The sequence below is a fragment of the Piliocolobus tephrosceles genome, chromosome 4 (assembly GCF_002776525.5).
Source record: "Piliocolobus tephrosceles isolate RC106 chromosome 4, ASM277652v3, whole genome shotgun sequence".
NCBI lineage: Eukaryota > Metazoa > Chordata > Mammalia > Primates > Cercopithecidae > Piliocolobus > Piliocolobus tephrosceles.
The window spans coordinates 1050695-1063152 of NC_045437.1; the positions used below are offsets into that span (position 1 = coordinate 1050695).

A 12458-nucleotide genomic window follows, 5' to 3' on the forward strand; every position below is an offset into this window, starting at 1 on the left:
GGTCGGGTCCCAGGAGCCCACGCCACCCCCACCCCCACTCTGGGAGCCAAGGACCCACACCCAGCACTGAGGCACCAGCTTGGCGGGACGTAGCTCAAACATGGCCTATCCTTCTAAGAAGGGGGACACATTTCCCTTGGCCTCACACCCAGCACTGAGGGGCCAGCTCGGTGGGATGTGGCTCAAACATGGCCTGTCCTCCTAAAGGAGGGGGACACCTTTCCTTTGGCCTCAAGATCAAAATTGCCAGAGAAGACGTTTAGCAAATCATGAATAAAGCCACTGTGGGGTTGGAGAGAGGCCAAGTGGTCAAACGTGAGCAGGTGCCTGAATGTAGCAGCTGTCACAGCCTGGCCCAGCTCTTAGACTCCGCCAAGGCACACAGCTCCTCATGCCCCCACCATAGCTCATTCCCCCGACTGCCCCCCAGGGCCAACAGTCTGTCTGGTGATGAGCCCAGTGATGCCCCAGGTGAGGACCCGCTTGCTGGAGTCCATGCCCAACCCTGGGGGCAGTGCCCAGACCTGCTCAATGACGACGGCATCTCTCAGCGGGCTGGTCTCCTGCAGGTGAGCCACGAACTGTCGCATGTACGGCTGCAGGTCCGTCAAGGTAGAGACCTGCCAGCAGAGGAGAGGGCACGAGCCACAAATGTGGCCCACCCTGGCCAGAGCTGGGCACTTGTTTCTTCCAACCAGGACACGTGGACCTGAAGCCAAGCCCGATGGCGGGAGGAAGCCCAGGGAGCCCCCTGGGGAGCTTGGGAAAGGGGAGCTGAGGGGCTGCGGACACAAAGCAGCTACAGACACACCTGGGACTCCACCTGCAGCCACCACACATCAGACCCCCGTGACCGACCGCCATCCACAATCACCACATGTCAGACCCCCACGACCGTCCCACGACCGTCCACCATCCACAGTCACCAGACATCAGACCCCACAACCGGCCGCCATCCAGTCACCACACATCAGACCCCACAACCGACCGCCATCCACAGTCACGTGGCACAAGTGGCGCTCAAGCTCCTGGGCCTCTCTAGCCCAATGCTGGAGGGATTGCAGGGAGGCAGGTGCAGCCACAGCACAGGCAGGAGAAGGGTCTGGAGACGTGGGAGAGAGACCGGCACTCCCACCTCCTGTTCTGCAGAATCCCCCAGGATGCCTGCCATTTACCACAGGACCCGCCAAGCCCCTGCGTCCCAAAGGTAGGATGTGACCAGGCATGCAGCACACGCTAACATAGACACAGGAGACCTTGAACTTGTGAGGCATAAAAGAGGCGCATGGTGACTTTGTGCTTTAGCATGTTCCCCGGCCCCCAGGAGCTGGCGGCAGGGCCGTGGGCTAAAACCACATCGAGTACAATTCAACCCTGAGAACCGACCTGGAAGGCAGTAACAAGAAGGTACACAGGGGCCCTGCACCCTTCCCAACCCCGGAGCAGGTAACAGGAAGGTACACAGGGGCCCTGCACCCTTCCCAACCCCAGAGCAGGTAACAGGAAGGTAAACGGGGGCCCTGCACCCTTCCCAACCCCGAAGCAGATAACACTCCCACAAATAGCCCATGGGTCTGAGGTCAGCGGAAATCATCCCAGAAATCTGTAATTATTTTGGACTCAATACAGAAAAGCCAATGTATCAAAAGTGGCAAGATGCTGCTGAAGCAGGTCTCCAATGCAGGGTCCCCAGCCATTGTCGTACCAGGGACTAGTTTCATGAAAGACGATTTTTCCACAGGACAGCAGTGGGGAAGGGGATGGTTTCGGGAGGAAACGGTTCCACCTCAGATCATCAGGCATTAGATTCTCATAAGGAGCACACAACCTAGATCCCTCTCTCGCACAGTTCACAGTAGGGTGTGCGCCTCTGAGCACCGCATGCCACTGCTGATCTGAGAGGAAGTGGGCTCAGGCGGGAACGCTGGCTCACCACACCCCACCAGCCTCCTGCTGTGCGCCCCGTTCCTCTCAGGCCCCAGACCGGTGCCAGTCCATGGTCAGGGGCCTGGGGACCCTTGCTTTAGAGGGAAAATTACAACTTCAGATGCTCGTTTAGAAAAGAAAGTTCAAATGTCCATAATCAAAGCTTTTCCCTCAAGGAGCCGGAAAAAGAATAAACAAAGCCTAAAGGAAATGGAAGGAGGCCATTGATAAACAGCAGACACCAATTACGCAGGAAACAGCCGGGAAATCAGCACACACGAAACTCTTCTGTGAAGAGTCATGAAACTGAAAGACCCCTAGCGAGACCTGGAGAAGGAAACGGCAACTGTCAGTACCAAGGCTGGAGGCAGCTACCGCTGCAGATCTCATGGAACCTGCAGGAAGCGAGTCTCGGCGGGGCGTGGTGGCTCACACCTGTCATCCCAGCACTGTGGGAGGCCGAGACGGGCAGATCACCTGAGGTCAGAAGTTCGAGACCAGCCTGGCCAACGTGGAGAAACCTTGTCTCTACTAAAATTGCAGAAATTAGTAGGCACGGTGGTAGGTGCCTATAATCCCAGCTACCTGGGAGGCTGAGGCAAGAGAACTGCTTGAACTCAGGAAGTGGAGGCTGCAGTGAGCTGAGATCGCACCAGTGCACTCCGGCCTGGGCAACAGAGCGAGACTCCGTTACAAAAAAAGAAAAAAAGAAAGAAAGCGAGTCTCTAACTCGCAGAGGAATTCCAAGGACGGAGCCCACCCAGGGCCACATCCAGGCCAATGAGCACAGGGAGGCTTGGAAGTCCTGCCCACCGGCCACACACCATTGCAGGCACCTCATGACCCAGGAGTGGAAGGAACAGAATGGGGAGCCCGGGAGAGGCCCCCATTACCCTGACTTACTATAAATACACTGAAGGAGTGGTCTCCTCAACAAAGCTGTCAGAGCAACTGCAGAACCACTCCAGGAAGAAAGCTCGCCTTCAACTCTGTGTTACCCCACGCGTGAAACCAGTCCCACAGATCCCCACCTACCCCACCTATTCCACAGATCCCCACAGATCCCCACCTACATTTGAAAGCTGACACAGTAAAGGTTGTTCTAAAAGGAGACACAGAAGCAATGTCACCACAACCTCAAGGTAAACAGAGTTCCTGAAGGGAACACAAACAGTTTTAGCCACAAACAGCTGCTAAAGTGGACTGCGTTAGTGGACTGTTAGAAGTACAAACTTCCAGTCTTCAAAAGGCTTGACTTGAGGGCACAAAAGCAAGACACACATGGTGCAGACATTCACAGTGCACGCATCTGATGTGGCGTAGACATTCACAGTGCACGCATCTGATGTGGCGTAGACATTCACAGTGCATGCATCTGATGCCAGACTTGCACCAGAACACACAAAGAGCTCCTGCAAACCGATGATGGGAGGCAGGCACCCTGCACGGAGCAGGGCAGGATGGACGGGCACCTCCTGCAAGAGCCCCGGGGCGGCCAGCACGGGAACAGGGTGGACACATGGGCATCAAGAGAGCCCCCTGCACAATCCCACGAGGCGGCTGCGACACCATCAGGCCGGCAGCCACCGGAGGCACCACCCTCTCAAGCAGCCAGCCAGGGTGTCACTGTCACCCCCCTGGAAACTCCCACAATATCCCTAAAGCACGTCAGCGACCCAGCAACCCCACTCCTGGAATTCACCCAGAGGCGAGGGCCTCTGACCCCTGGGACGCCCCCAGGGGACACAAAGCAGCTGTGTGTCCACAGCCGTGCAGTCCACACCCAGGAGCCTCCATAGCAGCAGGAAGGATACATCCACGTGGCGTGTTCCACAGCAGATGCCATACGTGGACAGAATACGCAGCTGAGGCGTTCAGCACAGCTGAGACTTGGACCCCCAAACCCACCTCCTGCCTGATCTCACTTATGTGGAGACCAGAAGAGGGAGACCATGGAGGTCGGCACCAGGGTCACGGTGGGGGTGGCAGCTTCCGCTGCAGCAGGGAGGGGTTCTCCTGGGCTCTGGTGACTTTCTACACCTGGGCACGGGTGGGTGGTGGGAAGGAGGGTCTCCTGGGCTCTGGTGACTTTCTATACCTGGGCGCAGGTGATAGCCATCAGGTTTCCACGAGTGTAAAATTCTGCTGAGTCATACATGAGATTTGCAAATAGCTGCAGTAGCCTCAAGAAGTGAGAGAAAGAGGTCCATGCAGGTTTCCACATGTGCCTTTCCCCAGACTGAAGCTCCAGGGACACTTCACCTCTGCACCCTGGCCTGGCACTACTCTGGGGGCTAACCACTCCAGCGTGCTCATGACCATTGGGTGGGAACCCAAGCCCAGGGCCCCTTTCACCCCTGCTGAGCCCCAAGGCCCCTGGCCGCTCTGGGAGGAGTGTGTCCCGGGGAACGAGGCCTGAATCAGTCTTCTTGTGTCTCATGCAGCTGGCGCAGGCCAGGCTGGGGTCCTGGGGGTGCCGGGGGTCCAGGAAGGTACCACCAGCGTCCCTACTCTCCTCTCAAACCCAGCTTGCAGTCTCCAAGGCCCAGCCCTGTGACAGGACAGGGGCACTCGTGCTGGAAGGGAGGACCCTGAATGTGGAGTTCACCAAACCAGCACCCAAGAGCGTGAGGACAATGGTACGGACCATGCCCGGAAGAGGAAGGAGGAAGGCCAAGGGGCCACACACACCCACGCCACAGACACAGAATGGACACATGCACACACACACCCCACAAATATGCACGTCACAGACACGCAGCACAGACACACACTCATGCACACCACAGGCACACACACCAGACACACCACGGACACACATGTGCCACAGATACACACACACACATCACAAATATGCTCATCACAGACACATGCACCACGGACACACATGTGCCACATGTGCATATCGCAGACACACGCATATCATTGACGTGTAAATCATGGAAGTACCTCCATCACAGAAACACATCACAGACATGACTGCATCCTAGACACATCCATATCCCAGGGACACACATCCTGGACACAAGTGTATCACGCGTGAGCCTTACGTGGCTCTTGAAGGCCTTGCGGACGTGCCCGTGGGCGGCCTTCTGGACCACAGCATACCGGCGCACGCAATACGTGTTCTGGGGCTTGATGATGCTGGCAATGACCTCCGTGAGCCTGTCCTGGGGGATGGTGTCGTACGCGCCCGTCACATCCACCTGCGTGAGTGAAGGCGAGGAGGCTGACAACGGCCACCCAGCAACTCAGAAGTCACCTCTGCCCTCAGGGCCTGGCCGCAGCCGCGTCCCCCCATCTCTCTCTGACCCCCACCCCTCCAGACCCCAAGGGCAGGGCGGGCTGTATCCCCTCTCTGAGCCTTAGGACAGGAGGCCCCTGGCTCAGGACTGGGGTGCGAGGCACTGGGGCCTGGTGGCTGAGCTGGTGTGGTTCCTTCTCTGACAGGAACTGGAATCCAGTGGGACCCTCCCTGGAGGAGGAGCCCGGGGCAGTTGAGGTGCAGAGTCGGGGCCCATGTGCTGCAGGAAAGGCTGAGGGCCTCCCCGCCAGGTGCCGGGTATGTCCCCAACAGTGACCGGGTCACCTACACTCCCTGCGGCCCACCCAGCATGAGGTGTCAATCAGGTAGCCACCCCCAAGGTCCAGCAGGGCTGCTGATGGGGTCCCGGCGCCCACCTTGACAAAGTACAGCTTGGGTGGTGGGTCCTGGGCCCGCACACGCAGCACAAAGTTGCGCCAGGCCCTGTGGATATCGTCCAGGCCCAGCACAGAGGCACCCAGGAGGCCGGGGCGCCGTGCTCGCTCGTAGTTGAGCACACTGAACAGTGCCTTCACCCTTGAGGTGAGACGCTCGGCCTGGCGGGGACAGCACGGGAGATGGTCAGGACAGTGGACCCGGCCAGGTGCCCCGCCCCATCAGAGGGACCCAGGGGAGAAGCAGCCCCACCCCAGTGTCCCCAGCTGCCCAGACCTAGGTCCTTGAACCCCTCCCAGCTTCCCCAGACCCTATTTGAAACGTGGTCCCGGCTGCATGTGTGTTGCACACGGGATGCTCATGCCATACCTATGTCCACCTCACCCCACACTCCCCTCAGATGACGGGGTCACCACAGCCACAGCAGCCACAGGGGTGGGGTGCAGGAGCCGTGGGGTGAGGGCCCAGGGTCCTCAGAGCCCGATGGGGTCCTGGCAGCCATGGCCTGGTCCCTGGGCCCACATACGGAAGCACCTGGTGCCTGAGCACCACGGCAGGACACAAACCTGGGACCTCGCGCTCTGCTGCGTCCAGGCCCCAGCCCAGCTACTGCTTGTGGTCCTCAGAGCCTGTCCCTGCCCCAGGACCTCCCCCCACACCCCCACACTGCTTTTCTGGAGGCACCAGCAACCTCGGCCACCTCACCATGCCCACAAATGGGTGTAAGCTGTGCCGTGGGCCTGGCAGGGTCCCGTGGCCCCTCCTCCGGGCCCCGCGTCTAAGCTGATACCAAATGTGGGGCTCAAATGCACTTCTGTTTTAAAAAGACACTAAACCAAAGCACAGCCACCCTCTTTTCTCTGCGGAATGTTCTGGCTCCCACGACGTAGTCCATGTTCACGATCGGCCGGAGCCCGTCAGGCTTGGGAAGGAAGCGGAGTCTGGACGCCAGCAGGGCGGGCCTGGCTTCCCGACGCTGCCTGGCCTCTGCTTCTGACAGCTCCCGCAGCTGCACCCTCTTCAAGTGCTGTCTGCAACAGAGAGCCCCTCAGGACACGCTTAGCCAGGCACCAGACTAGGAGGAAGCTCACGGGAAGCCACAAGCCCCCATCGACTCAGTGAGGGCTCAGGGCACCCACGGCAGCACATGCTGAAGGCCATGCCCGGGGCCACGTCCACCCAAGTCAGCCAGACGCCTCCGAGAGCCCTCTACTTGCAGGGCACCTGGACACCTGGTCCTACAGTCAACCCTAGGAACGCACAGTCCGGTGGTCAACCCCCAGGGTGACTGTCCCACCATCAGCACCAGGGAGCCTGGTCCCATGATCAACCCCCAGACTGCCTGTCCAGTGGCCACCACCCAGGATGGGGTGCAAGGCTGCATCTGGGGCCATATGAACTCATGCCCCCTCCACACAGGATGCCTGTCCCTCTGGTACAGCCACTGGGTAGCCCAGGGCTGGCCCCAGGCAGGACCCTCAGGCAGAAAGAACCGCATCCCTTCCAATGGAGAGGGCGGGGGCGCTGCTCAGGGCAGCTCAGCCAAGGAGCAGAACCAGCTCCCGTGAGCCCACCAGCTCCCTGACACCTCTGCCCTTTGGCGTTTTCTCCCAAAACCACCCATGGGGGAGCGGGGGGCTGGAGTGGCCACACCTGGACCTGGGCATCTGCAGCTGACGGCCTGGTGCTCTATGATCACTGGGGCCGAGGGTGCTCTGGGGATGATGCCCTGACCCCAGGCCACAGGCCCAGCCGAGCGCAGGAGAGGCACAGTACCTGTCCAGGAAGGAGGGGTCTCCGAGGCCCCTCAGGCAGAACATCAGCTCCAGTCATGACAAGGAGCGTCTAGGGGACTACCACATCTGTCTGCTCCTTCTTGTCACCCCAATTAAATTCTCTCCAAAACACTGGTCAAATGACCATGTTGGGTCACACACCATTCAATATGTGCAACGTCTAAGTAGGGCACATTGTGTATTAATTAACTCATTCCCACAGGGAAAGCCCTGACTCTCCCCCAGACACAGGAGGAAATGGCCCCAGCCCCACGTCGGGGTCCCCAGCCCACAGGCTGTGTTACCTCTGATGTGGTCTGCCGCCAGCTTCCTCTGCAGACATCCTGATTTGGGGCATGGGGTGTGAGAAGCCCCCCAGGGACTCGAGTGTGCAGAGGAGCTGGGGAAGCCCTGACCTTGTGACTAGAGTCCTCACCAAGCCCCCCAGTCAGCCCGGGTGGGACACGGAGAAGCTAATATCATGGCCTGGGCTCAGCCAGGCTGCTGTCTCCCAGCCCAGCACTCCAGTCCCTCACTGACGCAAATCCAGCTTGAATCTGCCACAGTCCCTCACACTCTCATCAGCTGGACATTGCGGACAAACTCTCACGGCCATGCAAATGCAGCCACCTAGAAGTTAGCTCATGATGGACGTCTCCTACCCCGGGTGCTCCCCACACAGGTGCTCCCCACAGTGAGTCGCCAAGAAGGTGGGATTTTATCCTCTCATGACCCAAATCCAACAGATTAAAGATTCATGCAGAACAGCATGAATTAAAAGAGAATTGGGGGCCAGGCAGTGTGGCTCAGCCTATAAACCAAGCATTCTGGGAGGCCAAGGTGGGTGGATCATCTGAGGTCAGGAGTTCGAGACCAGCCTGGCCAACATGGCAAAAGCCCGTCTCTACTAAAAATACAAAAATTAGCCATGCGTGGTGGCAGGTGCCTGTAATCCCAGCTACTTAGGAGGCTGAGGCTGGAGAATCACTTAAACCCGGGAGGGGGAGGTTGCAGTGAGTGAAGATTACGCCACTGCACTCCAGCCTGGGCAACAGAGCAAGACTCCATCTCAAAAAAACAGAAAAAGAGAAAGAGAGAATCGGATCTACATCCCAAGGAGGGGCAAGGCGGCTGGTGGTAGTGTTTCCATCCAATATAAATCACTTCTGCTTTACAGATTCTAGAGACCACTTGGCATAAACTCCTGATTTTACAAGTAACAGAACGTGAGCTCCGGGCAATCAGAGCCCAGCACAGAATCCACTCGGGCCAGGCCCGTGACGGGGGCCCTGGCTCCCAGCCCAGAGCCGCACAGCCAGGGAAGCACCGGCAAGGGGAGACAGGTGCACGCTGAGGCCGGGACTGGTGCTCCAGGACTTCAAGAAGCAGAGGACCGGCGTGAGGGTACACTACCTGATTCCAATGCTTTGTAACTTGCTCCAGACACTCTTCCGGTAGAAAAAGAGCCTGTTCTTCTGAAACGTGGTCTCCGTGACATAAAAAAAAGACCTGAGCAGCTCGACCACATACACACTCATCAGCCAGTGCAGGAACTTGGCCAGGATCTCCTCCCGCAGACGGTGCTCCACAGCCGGCACACAGCCCACTCCTGAAACGAGAAGGACACCGCACATCCAGTTCAACGCAGGCCTGGCGACCTCATCCCAGACCTGCACCATCTGGTACGACAGCCATGGCCATGGGGAGCCCAGCAGGTCCAGGCTGAGATGGCCGCACATGGGACCCACACACAGGATCCCGCAGATCAAGCCCAAAAATGTCACATGTCCTGTGAGTGACGCTCCCACCAATGACACCCTAAATGATGAGCTGTGGACATGCTAGGCTTCAGTAAAATCTATTATTACGTTAATTTCACCTTTTCTTTTTTACTTTTTTAATGTGGCTGCTAGAATTTTTTTTTTTTTCTTTTTCTCTTTTTTTTTTTTGAGACAGAGTCTCCTTCTGTTGCCAGGCTGGAGTGCAGTGGCGCAATGTCAGCTCACTGCAACTTCCAACTCCCTGGTTCAAGCGATTCTCCTACCTCAGCCTCCCAGGTAGCTGGGATTACAGGCACCCACCACCATGCCCGGCTAATTTTTGTGTTTTTAGTAGAGATGGGGTTTCACCATGTTGGCCAGGTTGGTCTCGATCTCCTGACCTTGTGATCCATCCGCCTGGGCCTCCCAAAGTGCTGGGATTACAGGTGTGAGCCACCGCGCCCAACCTAGATGTTTAAAAATGATCCATGTGGCTCACGTCATGCTCCTGTTGGGTGACAATGGCTTGGAGCCTCATCCTTTGTCCTGGTCCCCAAGCAGAAGGAGGAGGCAGACACTCCCCCACCAGGCAGCACATCAGGGCTGGCACCAGACCGTGGGTTTGCACAATTTCAAACTCATCACCACGGAGCCACCAGATCCCAACGTGCCTGGGGTTTTCCAGGCTGAACCCAGGCCGAGCGGACGCTGCTGTCACTCACTGGCTAAGGAACGCCGGCCACGTGGAGCTCCAGACACTCACGGGCCAAGACGACCGCCCTCCTCGTGAGTCTCCACATCTTCACCTGTGCATAGGCAGAGGTCCCCGGATGTCACTAGATGCCACGGAGGCCACAGCGCAGGTAAAGCTGGGGTTTACCAGCAATAACAAGACAGAAGAACCATGCAAAGGACAAGGAAGGGGACCCCAGAAGGCGGGCCTGAGACAGAAGACAGATGGGGAACAAAGGAGGAAAAGCGGGGCAGGGACAAAGCTAAAGAAACACTGAACATGGAAAACAATATGAATAATGCTTACCTTGTAGGGGTGTCAAGATACCCAAGATAGAACTAAGTCAGCAGGGAAAATAGCACATAGGCTGGGGGTGGTGACCAGAGTTAAAATACACTTAAGGTTTTGACTGCTCAGGACAAGGGTAGCAATGTTTCAGACTTCATTTTAAAAGATCAGGGTAGGCTGGGCGTGGTGGTTCGCGCCTGTAATCCCAGCACTGTGGGAGGCCGAGGCAGGCAGATCACTTGAGGTCAGGAGTTTGAGACAAGCCTGGCCAACATGGTGAAACCTCATCTCTACTAAAAATACAAAAATTAGCCAGGCGTGGTGGCATGCACCTGTAATCCCAGCTACTCATGAGGTTGAGGAATGAGACTGCTTGAACCCAGGAGGCAGAGGTTGCAGTGAGCCGAGGTTGCGCCACTGCACTCCAGCCTGGGTGACAGAGTGAGACTCTGTCTCAAAAAACAAAAGCAAACAATGACAATGAAAAGATCAGGGGGTAACACTAAGCAAAGGGAAATAAAAGCAAATGCCCAGTGATCAGGAGGCAACGACAGGATCAACACACACTCGGCAGGAAACACACACAGCAACCCAAGAGGTAGTGAGAAACAAGGGAACGAGGACACGCAAAAGGCAAATGGAGAATCACAGTGCACCAGACGGGTCTCTAGTGACAGAAAAATGAAAACAAATCAAGTTATCCTAAACAATAACTGTCAGACTGGACTGGAAATTCACCTACGTCTTGTTAACAAGACATACCTACACTGTAAGAACAAAAAAGTGTTGAAAATTAGGCCAGGCATGGAGGCTTATGCCTGTAATTCAGCACTTTGGGAAGCCGAGGTAGGTGGATCCCTTGAGTCCAAGAGTTTGAGACCAGCCTGGGCAACACAGCAAGACCCTGTCTCTAGAAAACATTTTAAAATTAGCCAGGTGTAGTGGTGCGTGTCTGTAGTCCCAGCCACTCAGGAGGCTGAGGTGAGAGAATGGCTCAGGCCAGGAGGTAAAGGTTACAGTGACCTGTGATCACACCACTTCACTCACCCTGGGCGACAGAGCAAGACTCTGTCTCAACAACAACAAAAAATATATATATAAGGCAGAAAACAGATACGCCAGGAAAATACTAATCAAATGAAGCCCAATGTGGCAGTACTAAGAGCAATTTAAAAAAAGAATTACTAGATTACTAGAGACATAGAAGTCTACAAAAGATTCACTCATCAGGAAGATAAAAATTCTACCATGTGCATGCACCTAATAATGCCCCATATAAACGCCACCAAACAAGAAGAAATGAACAGACCCATTCCCCAGGCGATGGACTGTGGGCTCCTTCTTGGAATTTCATGCATCTAGAAGGAGACAGAAGCTTTGCACAGGACTTAATAACCTGGATACAGTGAACATGCCCTCTACTGACAGGACGTCAAATTTACAATGGATGATTCTGGAAACCATCCACACACTAGATCACAAAGCAAAGATCCACAATTGGTATTACACAGACCACCACACAACTGAGTTTGAAATCAATAACAAAATGATAACTTAAAATACTCTACATATCTGGAAAATAAACCATGTTCAAATAACACTGCTCAAAAAAATCACAGAATAAGTTACAGAATACTTAAAAGTGACTGATATCAAAACGACTTCACATCAAAACACAGGGTGCACAAAGAAAAATATCACAGCGTAAGAATACTTAAAAGAAGTATTAACATGTATTAACACTGTTAAGTGTTTTAAGAACACTTAAAAGTGGCTGATGTCAAAATTCACATCAAAACACAGGGTGCAGCTAAGGCAGCACTTAGAGGGAAAGGCATAACTAAACTAAGAAGTTAGAAAAGGAATGAAAGAATAAACCAAAAGAAAGCATATAATGGAAAGACAGAAACATTAGAGGTAAGTCAGTGAAATTCAAAACTAAGACCCGAGAGAGAAGTCTGACGAAGGCCGGCGGAGACACCAGCCCTCCACGTAGGTCTCAGAGCAGGAGACAGATGGAGACACTCCAACCTGTGGCTGGATGTCAATCCACGTGAGGGGGCGACTGGAGGCAGAGCCCAGCCGAAGCAATGACCGGCAGGTGCCCAGAATGAGGTGACAAGGGTTGCCACCCACCCAAGGCAGCCAAGCTGAGGGGCAGCCTGGGAGAAAACAGGACAAGTGAGGGGGTGGGGCCTGCTTTCCTCCAGGCCACAGAGAACCGTTTCTGGGATGTCTCCAGCAACACTTGGCAGCAGACACAGGCAGCCCAGAGT

At 55.7% G+C, this 12458-nt stretch overlaps 1 protein-coding gene across 2 annotated transcripts in view; it reads right to left on the reverse strand.

Moving 5' to 3' along the window:
* The window catches only part of TERT (telomerase reverse transcriptase), a 32613-nt gene that overhangs the window by 16566 nt on the left and 3589 nt on the right, over nucleotides 1-12458 (reverse strand). For both annotated transcript variants that reach the window (XM_023195040.1, XM_023195039.1), the window contains exons 3-7: nucleotides 8815-9010; nucleotides 6477-6657; nucleotides 5608-5787; nucleotides 4977-5132; nucleotides 525-620 (exon numbers count right to left, since the gene is read on the reverse strand). In XM_023195040.1, coding sequence (XP_023050808.1) covers nucleotides 525-620; nucleotides 4977-5132; nucleotides 5608-5787; nucleotides 6477-6657; nucleotides 8815-9010 — 809 coding nt within the window. The remainder of the gene's footprint in view (nucleotides 1-524; nucleotides 621-4976; nucleotides 5133-5607; nucleotides 5788-6476; nucleotides 6658-8814; nucleotides 9011-12458) is intronic.